This window comes from Suricata suricatta, chromosome 9 (genome assembly GCF_006229205.1).
Source record: "Suricata suricatta isolate VVHF042 chromosome 9, meerkat_22Aug2017_6uvM2_HiC, whole genome shotgun sequence".
Classification (NCBI taxonomy): Eukaryota; Metazoa; Chordata; class Mammalia; order Carnivora; family Herpestidae; genus Suricata; species Suricata suricatta.
This window is the reverse complement of record NC_043708.1, coordinates 32,263,708-32,282,031: the sequence shown is the minus strand read 5'-3', so window position 1 is coordinate 32,282,031 and position 18,324 is coordinate 32,263,708. Positions and strand designations below refer to the sequence as shown.

The 18,324-nt window shown below is 39.2% G+C and overlaps 2 protein-coding genes and 1 long non-coding RNA gene across 4 annotated transcripts in view; 2 read left to right on the top strand and 1 right to left on the bottom strand.

The window, feature by feature from the left end:
- Positions 1–2,967, top strand: part of ARG2 (arginase 2) — a 30,514-nt gene extending 27,547 nt beyond the window's left edge. Inside the window, exons 7-8 of one of the 2 annotated variants that reach the window (XM_029952331.1) lie at positions 568–701; positions 2,690–2,967. In XM_029952331.1, coding sequence (XP_029808191.1) covers positions 568–701; positions 2,690–2,895 — 340 coding nt within the window. In that variant the 3' untranslated portion in view covers positions 2,896–2,967. Of the gene's footprint in view, positions 1–564; positions 702–2,689 lie in introns of both variants that reach the window. The other variant, XM_029952330.1, reaches the window with a different exon arrangement.
- A 162-nt stretch (positions 2,968–3,129) lies between these two features.
- VTI1B (vesicle transport through interaction with t-SNAREs 1B) overlaps positions 3,130–18,324 on the bottom strand; it is a 29,322-nt gene continuing 14,127 nt past the window's right edge. Inside the window, exons 2-6 of the mRNA XM_029952332.1 lie at positions 11,170–11,228; positions 8,697–8,888; positions 6,204–6,377; positions 4,631–4,692; positions 3,130–3,450 (exon numbers count right to left, since the gene is read on the bottom strand). Coding sequence (XP_029808192.1) covers positions 3,354–3,450; positions 4,631–4,692; positions 6,204–6,377; positions 8,697–8,888; positions 11,170–11,228 — 584 coding nt within the window. The 3' untranslated portion in view covers positions 3,130–3,353. The remainder of the gene's footprint in view (positions 3,451–4,630; positions 4,693–6,203; positions 6,378–8,696; positions 8,889–11,169; positions 11,229–18,324) is intronic.
- On the top strand, positions 3,975–7,040 carry LOC115302430. Its single transcript, XR_003913442.1, has 2 exons — positions 3,975–5,227; positions 6,941–7,040. It is a non-coding gene; the product is annotated as an uncharacterized LOC115302430 (long non-coding RNA).

The window sequence follows — 18,324 nt, the reverse complement described above, 5'->3', positions numbered from 1 at the left end:
CTGAAGCCTGTCTTCAGATTCTGTATCTCCCTCTCTCTCTCTGACCCTCCCCTGCTCATGCTGTCTCTCTGTCTCTCAAAAATAACTAAATTTTTCTTATTTACTTATTTATCTAGCATATATATGTTGTTTGCTAGTTTCTATTCTTGGAAACCTGGGTGAAACTGAAATTAGAATTGGGAGATAAGATTGCAGACATTAACTCATTTAAGCTCAGTTGCTCTTATATGTGGAGAGACTAAGAGCAACTGTAACCTAGATCAATCTCCTAGGAAAGTGAAGAATTCCCTCTATTGACAGTTGTGAATGTGAAAGGCTCTAATGTCTACGTAAAGTCAGAAATATAAATTGCAGTTAGTCTGTCTGAGGCACGCAGAACAAAAGGCAAGTGGCCTGTAGGAATCGAATATGGTAACACAGTAACTTCCAGAACAGGAAACCTGGAAATCTGCTATATTACCAAGTACCAGGACTAACAGTAACAAAATCAAGGAGCTGAAACTGTAGGAAGGATCAGTGTCCAAGTACACCCAAATGACTATTCTTTGATCTCTTCCTCTCAAGAAGACAAAGGCCAATCCATCTGAGTTTTGATATTGATGCATTTGACCCTACACTGGCTCCAGCCACAGGAACCCCTGTTGTAGGAGGACTGACCTATCGAGAAGGCATGTATATTACTGAGGAAATACATAATACAGGTAAGAAGTGTTCATCCTGTTAACTGTGTAAATATGCTGACACCTCTTGCATGCCAAAAGTTTTTCAACTATGCCATGACATTACGGATACTGTTTTTCTTAAACTTTTATAACTGAAAGTCATATGGTCAGGCTAATAAGGGATAGTCATTTAGAGGCATATTTGGACTTGGCTCATACCAAAATATACAAAGAGTTTACTGAATAACCCGCCAAACTGGTATAGTCCTTTGCATGTGAACTGTCTAAAGGCTAAGATAAAAAGCAAGGCCAAGTAGCTATAATTTTTACCCTCACTCACTGTCATTCTCTCTCTCACAAAAGTAAATCAACATTAAAAATATTTTTTAAAAAAAGTTCACTTAGAGTTGGGAAGGTAGAGTTAAACCTTCTGGAAGATATTTCAAAGCTGGACAGTATCTTGGGTCCTTTCATATAGAATAAGCCTTATACGAGGGCTTGATAGTTTTATTTATTTTTAACTTTTTTAAAAGCTTATTTATTTTGAAAGAGACCGACACAGCTTGAGTGAGGGATGGACAGAGAGAGGGGGAGACAAAGAATCCCAAGCAGGCTCTGCACTGTCACCACAGAGCCCAATGCGGAGTCAAACTCATGAAACCGCAATTGTGATCTGAGCCGAAGCCAAGAGTCAGATGCTTAAACGACTAAGCCACCCAGGTGCCCCTATTTATTTTTTTAAAGTTTATTTTTAAATTAAGTTTACTTATTTTGAGAAAGAGAGAGAGGGTGGAGCGAGAGCATCCCAAGCAGGCTCCACACTGTCAGTACAGAACCTGACACAGGGCTCAATCTCACAAACTGTGAGATCATGCCCTGAGCTGAAATCAAGAGTTGGATGCTCAACTTAGCCACCCAGGTGCCCCTATTTTCAATAGTTCAAACCCTCTGGATTACTTCTGAGCTACACCAAAGATTCTGGGTTAGTCAGTGGAAATCAGACAAATCATCAGAGACCCAAATGCTTGCACAGGAACTGATGGAAATGGTGCAGTAACATGCCTGCTCATTGCATTGAACTATACATTGCTAATAAAAGATTGTACACTGAACAAATGTAATGGCACTGAGCATATCATGTACTATACTATAACAGTAAGTCAGTAGGTATATACAGTCATGTTTCCAGGCTTCATGGCCACACTAAGTGGTCTAAGTATACTGATACTTGTATTCGCCAATACCAGTCTGTTCAAATGACTCGAAGGGGTAGATTAACTTCACCCAGAATAACCAATGAAAAAGTTCACCTCCGAGAAGTGGGGCTTGTGTGTTGGGGGTGGGGAGTAGAAGGCATGTCTGGGTAGGTTCTTTGGGTCTATTCTTCCTTCTCAAACCCTTTAGTACAAGTTTTTAAGCCCTCACAGAAGGTAACAAGTCCAGATTATTGTATGACCAAGTCTTCCCTTGACTAAGTGCAAGATACTGGGTCAGTGCAATGGAGACCTAAAACTCTTGTCAGACAGGATACCTGCCCTTAGACCTGTAGAGGTGAGACTAAGATATGCCCCAATAACTATACTTCAGGGCATGTGGTGCCTTAAGAGATACAGTGTCAGTTCAAAAATGGAAACAGCTCAAAAGATCTCTTCACACAACTACATACAGACATCTGGAAGGTTCCTAGTAATACTAGACATGGCACACATTTTCCCAACAAGTAGGCTGAAAGATCCTACCTCTTCCCCACAGGCTCTTTCCTTATCTCCTACAGAAAGCCTGACAGTGATGCCTATTCTGTTAGTTGAACAGGGATGATTGATTTTAATCTTACTCTAGTATACAGTGTTTGAACTTAAATTCATGGCCAAGAAGATGAGGTAGGTATAAGGGGCTCCCTGACCATAGATAATTTTAATAGTAAAAAATGACTTTTTACCTTGGCCTGTTCTATCTAGTGGGATGACCCTTACCGAAAGGAGCAGCTGGGGAATCTTCTAAGGTTTTGTCATGCTTTGTTCTTTCAGGATTGCTGTCAGCACTGGATCTTGTTGAAGTCAATCCTCAGTTGGCTGCTTCCGAGGAAGAGGCCAAGGCTACAGCAGGCCTAGCAGTGGATGTGATTGCTTCAAGCTTTGGTCAGACAAGGGAGGGAGGGCACATTGTCTACGACCAACTTCCTACTCCCAGTTCACCAGATGAATCAGAAAGTGAAGAGCGTGTGAGAATTTAGGAGATTGTGTATGTTGACATGTTTGTCACGATGGGCATTCCAGAATTATGAGGCATTTGAGAGGACAGATACTACATGGCTGTCTGGGTCAATATTGCCTTAATGAGAACATTTGCGCATTCTCACAATTGTAAAGTTTCCTTTCCTTCTCCATTTTGGTGACCAATACTACTGTAAATTTGTGGGGTTTTTTTTTTTGTAGTTCACAGGGTATTAATATGTTGGAGTACTATGTAAATTTAAAGAAGTCATAAACAGCATTTATTACCTTGGTATCTCATACTGGTCTTGTTGCTGTTCCTTCACAGTTAAGTAGTTTTCCGTCTTCCCTCCCTCCTCCCAGAGTCCGGCTTCGCAGCGCATCCTTGAACCGTTACCTCACAGCAGCACTATGCTTATCCTCCGTCCCTAACACCAGGGTCAGAGTTCTGGTCCACAAACCCTTCCCTCTAGGAAGTTCAATGCTTGTGAAAGAATTTGTAATAAACCAGGCCCCCTAGGATGGCCAACTCCAGTAAGATGACGATGGAAAGCAGCAGCTTGTTGGTTGTCACTCTACAAAGATAAGCAAAGTTGGAACAGTCAGAAGCCTGGATGCCCTTATTTCTTTCCATTTGTAATCTACAGGGGTTTGGCTCTCAGGCTGAGGCTGGATACTATGAGACAGAATTTGTTTGATCACACAGCCACTGAAGGAAGTGTGTATATAAGGTTCTTTAGCTGGTGACAACTCGAAAGCTTTTTTGCAGCTGTAATTTAGGGATAACACTACCTCACAGAAATGCTGAAAACTGTGACAACAGATACCAAAGCATAACAATGGCTTCCTGATTCTAATATGTTTTCAAATAGTAGTTAATTCCTCATTTCAAAACTAGCTTTCCTGGGGGCACCTGGCTGGCTCACTAGGAAAAACATGTGACTCTTGATCATTTGGAGTTGTAAGTTCAAACCCCATGTTGAGTATAGAGACTACTTAAATAAAAATTTTTTAAAAAGGCTTTTCTAGGAGAGCTAGTTACAGAAATGTATATTAAATATAATATGAAAGATTTTTTTTTTTTGAGTAGGCTCAACATCCAATGTGGGGTTTGAACTCATGACCCTGAGATCAAGAGTCACATGCTCTACCAATCTGAAAATTAGTTCTGAAATCAGGTTGAATCATATTTCAAAACAGGAGAAATATAATACCACTCTACTCTTCTTCCATCAACCCAAATGGGTATCTTTATAAAGGTAGTAAACTTTTTGAAGCTGTTATATTATCTTTTGTTAACACAAAGAATCCAATCTCTGGTTCTTGAAGGTAACTCTAAATTGAAGGTTTCCTCTTGTTTGACAAAGCATTTACCACTGTTTAGGAAAATCTCACTCTACTAGTTCCAGGGCTCAGTTGTAGTTTTATTTAGTACACTAGGTTTGTTTGTTTGTTTTTTAAGTCAACTCCTTGATAAGGGGCTTACTCCCATGAAGGACAAGCAGAGTCAAAAGCAACTACTAAGCAACTGTTAGCTGTAAAAACAGTTTTCTCACCAAGTTTATGTAAGCTGGGATTAAAAGTGGACAAATTTTCGACTCCAAAATCAGAGCAGCATATAATTTTAACAAAGAATTTTATCCTGGGATATTTTTGCAAGATAATTTATCCTTTCTGCTTTATCAGGACCTTTGCAAGTCACTGTTTAATGTCTTAAGAGTTAGGAGAAATTTTGTGACTGTTTTTAAAACTTACTTTCTGGACATTGAACGAAGAATCTTTCGACTTTTGCTCAAGTTTTCACTTGTGTTTACCAGCTGAGAAGAGAAAATAGCAATTATTTCCCCCTTTTAAAAGTACATACTGTAGAACCTGAACATTCAAACTCTACCAAACCAATCTGAATGATGACCTCTGAGTATAAGTAGAAGAAACTGGAAAGGATAAGATACTTAGGACACAACAAGCAGGCGCAGGGATGATTATATCCCAAGGTTACTGTGGGGACTCCTGGGGCCAAGCTAATCCTTCACCTTGGCTACTCAAGGCAGAAAAAGGCTTCGTGTGTGCCTCACCAGTAACTGAAGCAACTTAAGATTTGAATTTCATCAACCAAACTCCAGGAGGGACTCTTGGGTTAGTTTGGTAATTCACCAGCCTACAAAAACACTTTTGGGATCTGATTTTTTTTTTTAACCCCTTTTACAGATGCACTGAATTATGAAAGGAATTAATCTTTTAAAAGCCTTTAAAAAAATCATTTCCTTTTGGTTGCCTGTTAATAATCAAGATAGCTGGAGGATATTTTAACAGATGCCACCTGCCATCTGTTCCCATTCCCCAGTGGACATGGTAAGTTGATCTCTGCTCATTCCTTGGCTTTTAAATTCAACCAATCCACCTGCTATGTTCAAAAGTCAGAAACCACATACTATGTAAGCAAGCTGTCTTCACAGTTTACCTTGAAATCAGTAGTTGTGCATTTTCACTGAGGAGGGAAGGGCATCGTGCTGATTTATTTTAGGAATGGGGACAATTGCAGCTATTTAGGATATATGAGAAAACCCTCTCCAATCCCCACACTGAGCTAATACTTTCCATCCAAACCTTGCCCACGGTATCTAGTCTTCAATTTGGATGAGCCTTATATCATTAAGCATATAACATTCTACTGGCAAGTTGCACTATTTTTTTAAAATTTCTATGTAGGTATATATATAGAGAGAAATGAGTTTTTCAGAGCCTCTTAAGAGAGTGATAGAGGCCCCACTGACACAGGCATTTGGCCTAAGTTATTTCTGCTTTCTTCCCATACTGATTCAGCTTACTCTGGGTAACAGGAAAGAGTCACAGTCTAGGACTGAACCCCTCTATAAATTGTTAGTAGTACTATTTTATGACATGTGGAAAATAGCCTTGGCTGTAAATGACTTAAAAAAAAAACCCAAAACTAGGATCTTTTAAGTAGATGATGCTTTCATAAGAACTGGATAATATCCTATTAGATGTATGAGAAAAATCTTATGTTGGTAATACAGGGATTAATAAAAGGATGGAGTGGTTACAACCTTAGAAATAGCTGACAATCTTCCATAGATGCAGAAATTGGGTTTCTTCTGTCTCCACCCGGGCCCCTCCACTGACCTCTAAATCTGAGGGATTAAAATTGCTTTCAAGAGAAATTTCTCAGCCAAGAAAATGAAAAATTGAGGAAAGTTTAAGTGCTTAAAAGTCTGACCCTGAATTCAGAACTGCTGTAACTTGTGGCAGTGGTAAGGCATCAGGATATAAGGGGCCCACGTACTTCGCCCCATCCACTCAGACTTACCCTATTCTTGGTACGCTCCAATTGATCACGTTGCTCTCCCAGCTCTTCTATGATTTCTGAGCCAATCTGGTCAGTCTCTGTGGCAATCCGATGAGAACGCTCAATACTCTGGGTGGCCCGGTTCAGGCTTTCAGTGCCTTGCAGAAGCAATGCCCTTTGAGACTGTAACCGATTCTGACCAGAATATGAAGGGAAATATTAAGTATCTCCCATTATAAATTCACTGCCAGCATATTCCTTATGACCCTTCCCATGTAAGAAGGGATATAGTGTGTGCAGTGTTTACTTATTTTGAGAGTATGGGAGCGCATAGGGGAGGGGCAGAGAGGGGGAGAGAGAATCCCAGGCAAACTCCATGCTGTCAGTGCAGAACCCAATGTAGGGCTAGCTCGCTCCTGGAATGATGCGATCATGACCTGAGTCAAGAGTTGGACACTCAACTGACTTAAGCCACCCAGGTACCCCTCATTATTTTTTTGACAACCAAAGATGCTAATCAATTATAAGATTATGTTCAAGGTCAGATGAAAGCACCTGGGATCCATCCAATACAATATCCCATACCTCTCACTCCACTTAGTGAGGAGGTTAAAAACATCAGAGCACTTTCCCTGTGTTTGTGATGAAGTTGAAATGATTTCATGTACTTTTGGGACTAACAACTTATGAGAGGCAGTGGCCCAGATTTGGGGTGCAGGAGCTATCTAAATATGCATATAGCCTGTAATTTTTGACAGGGCGACAAACCAACTAGATTCCACAGTCCTAGATGAAGATTCTCACCTGACTGGTACTGAGGACGGATGCACCATGAATAAACTATCCGTTTTTAGCACATTCAGACTTCAAAATTATTTCTGTGACACTACTACATTTTGGAAAACACTTAACTGGTTACAATCCTGGTAAGCCCCAAAAGAATTTCACCTTAGGCCATACAAAACATAAACTCCGAAGTTGCTACACTGGTGACTACTCTGAGAAGGAGGTATCTGGGGCCAAAGAAGCTGCCCTAATTTCCTAAATCTCTGCCAAAGTTTTACTCCACCCATAATCCCAAGCACAGAAGGCATGACAGAAGTAGCCATTGTCAGCCAGAATTAACCACTGACAAACGGGTACAGTTAAGTTCTTAGCTATTAAAGCACTTACACATGCACCACTCAAAGGGGCTGGTTCACAGGGCCTATTACTGAGGTGATTACTAGCACTAGATACCATCATCAAAAAGCCAAAATACTGGGTTTCTAGATGAGAAGGAGGATGTTTTCATATCTGGTATATATTTCATATAGACCAGTGGACGATGGAACCACTGAATGACACTGAAATAAATCCCAGTTAATTTAGCTTAAAAGAAGCAGGAATAGGAATAAGGTTTTTAAAAACAAAAGATGGACAGTGTTAACTGATTAGATTGAAGAGAAGGAAAAGGCATTAAGATTACATAAATCAAACCCAGGTTTGGAACCTTTCTAATTCCACTGAAGGTTGTATGTATATCTAAATTGTTTTTATGACTTCTGAAACTAGTAATTTTAAAGTAAATTATTATTTGGCTTTATCTTCCCTTTTTGTTTTTTCCTGTTGTTGTTGGTTTATTTTTGGTAACAAATGACCAAAGTCACTTTATACCTCTCATTTCACTTTAACAAGCGTTACCTGTCTGCCTCTTCCCAGGCTCCCTTTACAAGTGAATTCTGAAAAGTTTGTATCCCTCTCAAATACTCCAGCTTTGACACCAGCAATGTCAGGCCAGTTTTCATTTGAGCTCTTCGACTGTAATCAGGATGCATCAACAAACAGGATTCTTTCTACACACATGTTGTCTGTCCTTTTGGTCCCTGTCCATTTCTCTCCTATGCTACTGGCCAGGTCACTTGCCAGGCCATTTCTACTTTGCACAGTGGACTATAATCCCCAATGCAACATATTACATTTAATCTTTGTAAACTTTTACTCCTTTAACTTCTCTAGATAGTTTCAGAATATAGATTTTCAATTCTGTCTAGTTTTATAAATCAGAATACTGGGGTCTAAAGAGGCAGTCTGGGTTACTTTCTACTACAGCTGAGTAAGTTGTTAGCTCCTTCCTGGAAGCGTCCTCTCTTCTCTACTCTGTATGCACCTGCTGGGCCATCCTGATAAATTAAAAACCTAACTGAATTTTTTGAGCATACCTGAAAAACTGGATTGATGGGTCAGAATACAAAGTCCAGATATAATAAGAATAGAGAACACTTGTATTCTTCCACTACATATCAAGCACTGCTTATTAAAGATATAAAGAAATCTAAATAAGCATGGTTGGGAAAGATCTGCATTAAATACAGGAGAGGTGGTTACTTCAAGGAGAGAAGGGGAACTGGATGCAGGAAAGAGGATAAGGTGGGAAGAATAAGAGTCTAATATACACTGATAACAAACTCCACGATATGGTTAATTTTTGTGTCATAGGCCCTGAAGGGGATAAAAAAAAACACTGAGGCTTACCATATGTTCATTCTCTATAGCGTATGTGCCATATTTCATGTCTCCTCGGCCCCCAGCTGTGGCTGTCAAAGGTGTGCTTCTCACTTCCCGATGGAGTTTAGCAAGGTCTTTCCGGTAGGTTCGAAGCTTAGACATCATAGGGTTACGGAAAGACAGAGGTGCATAACGTAGTTCCTCTTCCATCTCTGCCAGCTAGGAAGACAGAAAGTAGTTGAGTAGATAGTCTGGTTCTTTTCTCTCTCATCTGGGCATATGCCTAGTATGGACTAATCAAACCACGGACAACTGCAAATAAGTATTCATATGTTCCATGAGGGCAGGGACCACATGTGACATATTCACCTCATTATTCTCAGTGCCTGGCACAGTGCCTAGCATGCATAGAACAGGCATTCAAGAAGTATGTGATGAATGAAAAACTAACAAGCACCTTATATCTGATTAAACATTTTTACATGTATTATCTCATTTAATCTTTCCTGTCTGCAATAAGGTAGTAAATACTACTTATTTCATATGTAAGAATTGAAGAAATCTGCTCAAGATTACATAATAAGAGAAGTCAGGATTCAAAATCTTCAAATTCCCTTTCCAGTATACTGAATTCTTAGCCTGTTATGGTTCAAGTGCTCTCATGAAGCACTGAGATCTACTGTACTTAAAAATAATATAGGGTCTGGCGTCAAGTCTCTTCCTTACTCTTCTTTTAGAAAATCAATTGTTTGTCTCCATGTCCTACATAACCAGGGGTCCACATGAGATCTCCATTTTTTGGGGTAGGTAAAATATAACACCCAGACCTGTTACAAGAGCTATAAATTATTTGCATTTGCCTGGGAGGCCAAAGTTGAATTAGTTATTGCTAAGTTCAGAGAAAACATATCTAAGGATCAAACAAATAAATTGGTATTAGCTGAACGATGTATAACATTCTACAAACATATTAACCAAAAAAGAAGACTGATTCCATAACTGGTATCCTGCCGATGCCCAGACTTACATGGGTATTAAGAAGAGTTTCTAGTATGTCCATTGTGAAGGAGATAGTTTCCACAGTCTGGTGGCCTGACCTATCTTAAAACAGATGTACAACAGAGGAATGGACGCAGATAGGCTTACCGTTTCAGAACTTCACTGGGATAAAGAAGGATGGAACAAGCAAGAAGGAAGTTCTCTGGCTTAAAAAAGAACTTTTCTTCTCGGTCTAGTGTGGGGTAGCAAAAACTAGGGGCAACTATTTCTGCAGAGGTCTAGTAGGAACCTGGATTTTAACCTCAAATTCCTGAAAGGGTTTAATGAAGCTAGAGGATAAGGATATGGAGAAAGAGGGACACTACTTCTAAAAATTAAGGTTTGTTTTGTTTTTAAAGAAAAGCCATAGATTAAGAGAGAAGTAGTCGTTAAATTGCTCAGCAGCCTGGACCAACATTTGACCAGCTCACCTTGGGTCCTGACTGCAAAGTTGTCCAGTCCATGCATGCCTGGCCAAGGAACCAAATCCAGCCACTATGCTGGATTTTCTCATTTTATTTATTATTTAATATTAATTATTTATATTAATATAAATTCTCTCATTTAATTATTTTTACTATTTCAGCTTTTACTAATAAAACAGAAAACTAAAACTCAAGGCAAGTGCTTGGTTCCTGCATTTGATCTGACCATGTACAAGTGGTTCTTTATGAGGACTTAGGGGGGGAACTGTCAATATACAGACAGGCTCCATCAAAAGTGGGGATGTTGCAATATCTAATAACGTTAGGTAAATGAAATAAAAAAGAGAACATATTCTATATTAAGAATCACAGAAATCTCCCCCTCAAATATCAGAGGATTCCTTTAACAGTCTTCAATGCGTTTGTCAGGATCGATCATATTCACTACGTTGTCTTTTAAAACAGTAGAAGGGAACTACAACCACTTCTGAGGTACATTTTTTGTAAAAATAATTTTAACAAGGAAGAATAACTGATCTTAATGGACAGCTTTTAAAATGAAAATTTAAAAAACCACCCAGGTAGGGGAACCTGGGGGGCTGGTCAGTTAAGCATCCAACTTCAGCTCAGGTAATGATCTTGAGGTTCATGAGTTTGATCCCTGCACTGGTTTCTCTGCTGACAGTTCAGAGCCTGCAGCCTGTTTCGGATCTGTGTCTCCCTGTCTCTCTGCCCCTCCCCGACTCGTGCTCTCTCTCAAAAATACATGAACATTAAAAGACCACCCAGGTAAAGGTTTGAGAACGCCCTTACTACTCACATCAGGAATGTTTTATATATCAAGTACTCATTTTAAGAGAGTGTTACCCATTTGTGCTTGCCAAATCCTCATCACTCACCCCACCCCATCAACTGGCCTCACTTAGTAAATCAAAATCAAGATCAATACACAGGAACACTTAATCTGTGATCATGTAATTATTCCGGAAAAGATTAACTCCAGGTAGAAAAAATAAGGACTTGCTCCCTGTTCTCACCGTTTCATTTGCTTCCTGTTGCTTTTCATCAAAATCTCTGATCAGCTTTTTCTTCTCCTCTGGAAAAGATAAACAAGTTTCAAGAGTTCAGTCCTGCTTCCATATATTTGTTGAGGTCATTCCCTCTACTTAAAATCAACTCCCCAACCCCCTTTCCCAATGGGATAATAGTACTTATTCACCTCTAAAAAGCATTTAGACATGTACAGAAACTTGTTATCACAATGATGGGGGAGTGGGGGGAGTGGGTTATTACGAATGGCATTTAGTGGACAGGGAACACAAATACCCATGCTTGGGACACTCCTGCATAACAGTTATCTGGGCCCAAAGGTCAATATTATCCTACTAAGAAACACTATAGGTCTAAGTTAATTTCTGTCAATTTATTTTTCCCTAGAGGTATCAGGCACACCTTCATCAAGAATGTTTAACAATACTGATTTTCTGAAATACTTGTCCCCACATATACCTCCACTGTGAAACATTTCTCTATATTAACCCTTATCCACTGCTTTTCTGCAAAACAAATTCAAAACTCACCTATTCTGCTTGCTGAGGAGACTGCAAATTTGGTACATATTTCTCAGCCATATCCACTGGTGGTGGCATGTAAAATGATGCAAACACCACTGACTCACACAGTGAGAAAGTCATTCCCTTCGTAATTCTCTTTCAATCCTTTGTATCATGTCATTTTGGTGCTAGTATGTCTTAAATACCTAAAAATTACTAATCTCTTTTAACAAAAATACTGGTCAGCTTCCAACAAGTAACATTTAACTAAAACAGCATTGTTTTGCCTAGACTTTATTTTTTGGATCATTTAGATAGGTCTCCAAGATTTTCCACTTAACAGATTATCTATCATTCCATGCCCAAACAGTGCAATATAAGGGTGCCTGGGTGGTTCGGTCATTTAAGCATCTGACTTCAGCTCAGGCCATGATTTCACCATTTGTTTGAGCCCTGAATCGGGTCAGCTTAAGCCCAACTTCGGGCGAGCCCCACTTGTCTCTCTCTGCCCCTCATTTGTACACGCCCCCTTGAAAAAACAACAACAGTGCAATACACATTCTTTTCAGGTGTACATGGAATATTTTCCAGGATATTATTATTAGGCCACAAAACAAGTCTCAATAAATTTTTAAAAAACCAAAATTATATCATGCATCTTTTCCATCCACAACAGTACGAAACTAGAAATCAATCAGAATAAATCTGGAAAGAACATAAATATATATGGAGGCTAAATAACATGCTACTAAACAATGAATAGGTCAACCAAGAGATCAAAGAGGATAATAAAAAATACATGGAGACACCACAAGTCTTGGCAAGGATGTGGAAAAAAGGAACCCTCATGTACTGTTGATGGGAATGCAAACTGGTGCAGCCACCGTGGAAAATAATATGGAAGTTCCTCCAAAAGATAAAAATAGAATTCCCCTACAATCCAGTAAATCTGCTACTGGGTATCTACCCAAAGAAAACAGAAGTACTAATTCAAACAGCTACACGCACCTGTATGTTCACTGCAGCATTATTTATACCAGCCAAGAAAGATGGAAGCAATCCAAGTGTACACTGACAGATGAATGGCTAAGACAGTGTCACACGCATGCACGTGCACACATTAATGTTACTCAGCCATAAAAAAGAATAGGGGGTGTGTGAGTGGTTCAGTCGGTTAAGCATCTGATTTCTGCTCAGGTCATGATTGTGCAGTTTGTAGGTTCAAGCCCCACGTCAGGCTCTGTGCTGACAGCTCAGAGCCTGGAGCCTGCTTCCGATTCTGTGTCTCCCCCTCTCTCTCTCTCTGCCCCTCCCCACTTGTGCACATGCACTCTCTCAAAAAGAAACATTAAAAACAATAAAAAAATTTAAAGAAAAAGAATGAAATTTTGCCATTTGCAACAACATGAATGGATCTAGAGGGTATAATGCTAAGTGAAATAAGTAGGAGAAAGACAAATAACATATGATTTCACTCGTGGAATTTATGAAACAAACGAACAAACAAAAAAACAAAAAAAAGAAACAAAAAACAGATGCTGAATGCAGAGAGCAGATTTCCAGAGGGGAGGCAAAAGGCGGATTAGGTAGAATAGGTGAAGGAGATTAAGAGTACACATCATGATGCGCACTGAGTAATGTATAGAATTACTGAATCACATTATTGTACACCTGAAACTAATATAACACTGTAAGTTATTTATACTGGAATTTAAAAAATACATGGAAACAAATGAAATAATAGTCCAAAACTTTTGGGATGCAGCAAAAGCTGTTTGCAGAGGGAAGTTCACAGCAATATAGATCTACCTCAAGAAACAAGAAAATCCTCAAACAAATAACCTAACATTACAGCTAAAGGAGTCAGGAAAAGAATGGGGCCCAAAGCCGGTAGAAGAGAAGAAGCAATAAAGATTAACAGAGAAATAAATGCAGGCAAACAAAAGCAAAACCCCTAAGGGGTGCCTGGGTGGCTCAGTCAGTTAAGCAGCTGACTTGGGCTCGTGTCATGATCTCATGGTTCGTGAGCTGGAGTTCCTGGTCAGGCTCTGTGTTGACAGCTCAAAGCCTGAAGCCTGCTTCAGATTCTGTGTCTCCTTGTCTCTCTGTCCTTCCCCTGCTCATGCTCTGTCTCTCTCTCAAAAATAAATAAAACGTTAAAAAAAAAAAGCGCATAACCCCTAAAACAATAGAGCGCCTTATACCTAAAGGAGCTAGAAAAAGAACAAACAAAACCTAAAGCCAGCAGAAAGAAGGAAATAATAAAGATTAGGGTAGAAATAAATGATATAGAAACAAAAACCAATAGAACAATCAATTAAAGTAGGAGCTTGTTCTTTAAAAAAAAATCAATAAAACTGATAAACCTCTAGCCAGACTTATCAAGAAAAAAAGAGACAGTACTCAAATAAATAAAATCACAAATGAGAAAGGAGAAACAACACCACAGAAATATAATTATGAGAATATTACAAAAAACTACATGCTGGGATACCTGGGTAGCTCGGTTGAGCACCTGACTCTTGATTTTCACTCAGGTCATAATCTCACAGTTGCAGGATCAAGCCCTGCATCAGGCTCCTTTCTGAGTGATCTCCTCCCTGCTTGGGATTCTCTCTCCCCCACCCCACCCCTCCCCTGCTCATGTGTGCACATGTGCATACTCTCTCTCTCTCTCTCTCTCTCAAAACAACAACAAAAAAAAAAACTATATGCCAACAAACTGGAAAACCTAGAAGAAATGGATAAAGTCTGAGAAACATATAAATTACCAAAACCAAAACAGGAAGACATAGAAAATTTGAACAGACTGATTACTAGCAAAGAAACTGAATCTGTAATCAATAAACTCTTAACAAAGTCCAAGATCAGATAGCTTCCTAGGTGAATTCTACCTAACATTTAAAGAACAGTTAGGGGTGCCTGGGTGGCTCAGTTGGCTAACTGTCTGACTTCGGCTCAGGTCATGGTCTTGCAGTCTGAGCTCGAACCCCACATCGAGTTCGGTGCTGACAGCTCAAAGCCTGGAGCCTGTTTCAGATTCTGTGTCTCCCTCTCTCTCCCTGCCCCTCCCCAACTCATGCTCTGTCTTTCTCTGTCTCAAAAATAAACAAAAATAAAGAAAGAAATAAAGAACAATTAATACCTATTTTTCTCAAACTATCCAAAAAATAAAAAAGGAAGGAAAATTTCCAAAATCCATTCTATAAGGCCAGCATTAACCTGATATCAAAATGAGATAAAGACACAACAAAAAAAGGAGAACTATAGGCCAGTATCTCTGAAGAACACAGATACAAAAATCCTCAACAAAACACTAGCAATCCAAATCCAGCAATACATTAAAAAAGTCATTCACCACAATCAAGAGGGATTTACTCCAGGGATACAAAGATGATTGAATATTTGCAAATGCATTGTGATACATCACATCAATAAGAGAAAGAATAAAAACCATATGATCACCTTAGTAGATGCAGAAAAAGCATTTGACTAAGTACAACATCCATTCATGATAAACACTTTCAACAAAGTAGGTTTAGAGAGAACATACCTCACTATAACGAAGGCCGTATATGAAAAACCCACAGCTAACATCATACTCAATGGTAAAGAATTGAGAGCTTTTCCTCTAAGATTGAGAACAAGACCATTCTCACAATTTTTTTTAATGTTTTATTTTTGAGAGTGAGAGAAAGCGTGTGTGTGCATGTGGGAGGGGCAGAGGGAAAAAGGGAAAGAAAGAATCCCAAGCAATCTCTGCAATTTCTGCACTGACACAGAGCCCAATGCAGGGCTCGATCCCAAGAACTGTGAGATCATGATCCGAGCCGAAACCAAGAGTTGGATGCTTAACCAACTGAGCCACCCAGAGACCCCTATTTTTTTTTTTTGAGAGAGAGAGAGAGAGAGAGAGAGAGAGAGAGAGAGAGAGAGACTGTGCATACGAGCAGGGGAGGGGTATAGAGGGAGAGAAAGGGATTGGGGAGGGGGGAGAGACAGAGAGAGAGAGAGGGAGGGAAGGAGGGAGAGAGAGAGAGACTATGCACACGAGCAGGGAGAGGGACAGAGGGAGAGAAAGGGAGTGGGGAGGAAAGAGAGAGAGGAGAGGGAGAGAAAGGGATTGGGGAGGGGGGAGAGAGAGAGAGGGAGGGAGGGAGGGAGAGAGAGAGAGAGACTATGCACACAAGCAGGGGAAAGGGACAGAGGGAGAGAAAGGGAGTGGGGGAGAGGGGGAGAGAGAGAAAATCTTAAATAGGCTGCACGCTGTGTGGAGCCTGACACTGGGCTTGATCCCATGACCCTGGGATCATGACCTAAGCCAAAACCAAGAGTTGGATGCTTAACTAACTGAGCCACCCAGGTACCCCACAGATGACATGATTCTATATACAGAAAACCCTAACAACTCCACCAAAAAACTACCAGAATAAGTGAATTCAGTAAAGTCATAAGTTACAAAATTCATATACAGAAATCTGTTGCATTTCCATACACTAATGATGAAGTAGCAGGAAGAGAAGTTAAGAAAGCAATCAACAATCACACCAAAAATAATAAATTATGTAGGACTAAACTTAACCAATGAGATTAGGACCTGTATTCTGAAACTATAAAAGACTGATAAAAATAAATTGAATATGATGCAAGTAAATGAGAAGATATTCCATGCAATCCCTATCAAAATAACAACAGCATTTATCACAGAACTAGAATAAATAACATTAAAATCTATATGGAACCACAAAAGACCCTGAATAGTCAAAGCAAGCTTGAAACAAAACTAGCAGTTCACAATCCCAGATTTCAAGATATACTCCAAAGCTGTAGTAATCCAATAGTATGGTACTGGCATGAAAACAGACACATAGATCAATGGAACAGAACAGAGAACCCAGAAATAAACCCACACTTATATGATCAATCTATGACAAAGGAGACAAGAATAAATAATGGGAAAAAGACAAGTGTCTTCAACAAATGGTGCTGGGAAAACTGGGCAGCTACATGTAAAAGAATGACACTGACCACTTTCTTACACCATACACAAAAATAATGGATTAAAGACCTAAAAGTAAGACTTGGAACTGTAAAACTCCTAGAAGAAAATATAAGCAGTAATTTCTTTTACATCAGCCACAGAAATATTTTTCTAGATATGTTTCCTCAGGCAAGAGAAACAAAAGCAAAATGAAATTATTGGGACTACACAAAATAAAAAGCTTTCACACAGTGAAGTAAACCATCAACAAAACAAAAAGGCAACCTACTGAATGGGAAAAGATGTTTGAAATGATTTATCCAATAAGGGGATAATACCCAAACTGCATATAGAACTTAGAAAACCCAAATAATCCAATTAAAAATGGGCAGAGGACCTAAACAAACATTTTTTCAAAGACATACAAATGGCCAACAGACACATGAAAAGATGCTCAACATCACTGATCAGCAGGGAAATGCAAATCAAACCCACAATGAGATATCACCTTACACTGTCAGAATGACTAAAATCAAAACCACAAGAAATAACAGGCGCTGGCGAGGATAGGGAGTAAAAAGAACACTCATGAACTGTTGGTGGGAATGTAAACTGGTGCAGCCACTGAAGAAAACAGAATGGAGGTTTCTCAAAAAATTTAAAAGAGAATCACTATGTGACATGATCCAGTAATTTCACTATGGGGTATTTCCCAAAGAAAACAAAACACTAATTTGAAAAGATACATGCACCCCTATGTTTACTGCAGCATTATTTACAATAACTAAGGTATAGAAGCAACCCAAGTGTCCGTCCACAGATAAATGCATTAAGAAGATGTAGAGGGTGTATGTGTGTGTGTGTGTGTGTGTGTGTGTGTGTGTAAAATGGAATATTATTCGTCCATAAAAAAAGAATGAGATCTTAACATTTGCAATGAGACAGACAGATCTAGAGGGTATTATGTTAAGTGAAATAAGTCAGAAAAGAAATGAAAATACCATACAATTTCACAAGTTTTTGGAATTTAAGAAACAAAACAAATGAACAAAATTAAAAAGAAACAAAGAAAAAAAGAGATTCTTTTTTTCTAAATGTTTATTTATTTTGAGAGCGTGTATATATGCACACATGCAAGGGAGAGGCAGAGAGGGAGGGAGACAGAGAATCCTTGATCTCTCTCCCGAGGATGGGCTTGATTCCATGAACTGTGAGATCATGACCTGAACTGAAATGGAGAATCAGACACTTAACCAACTGAGCCACTCAGGTGCCCCCCTCCCCCAAAACAGATTCTTAAATACAAACTGATGGCTGCCAGAGGGGAAGTGGATGTGGGGATGGGTGAAATAGATACAGGGGATTAAGAAGTATGCTTCTCTTGATGAGCACTAAATATATTAAAAGGCTGAATCATATTGTACTTGAAACTAATATAATACTGTATGTTAATTATACCTCAAAAAAAGCCAAAATAAAAATAAATTTTAAAAATTAAGGTAAGTAGCAGTAGCTGGAAAACTGAAATTTATATAAATAAACAATGAAATATTTCAAATTAAAAAAAAAAGATCTTCAGGCTGCCTGGGTGGCCTAGTCAGTTAAGGATCAGACTTCGGCTCAGGTGATGATCTCAGGGCTTGTGACTTCAAGTCCCA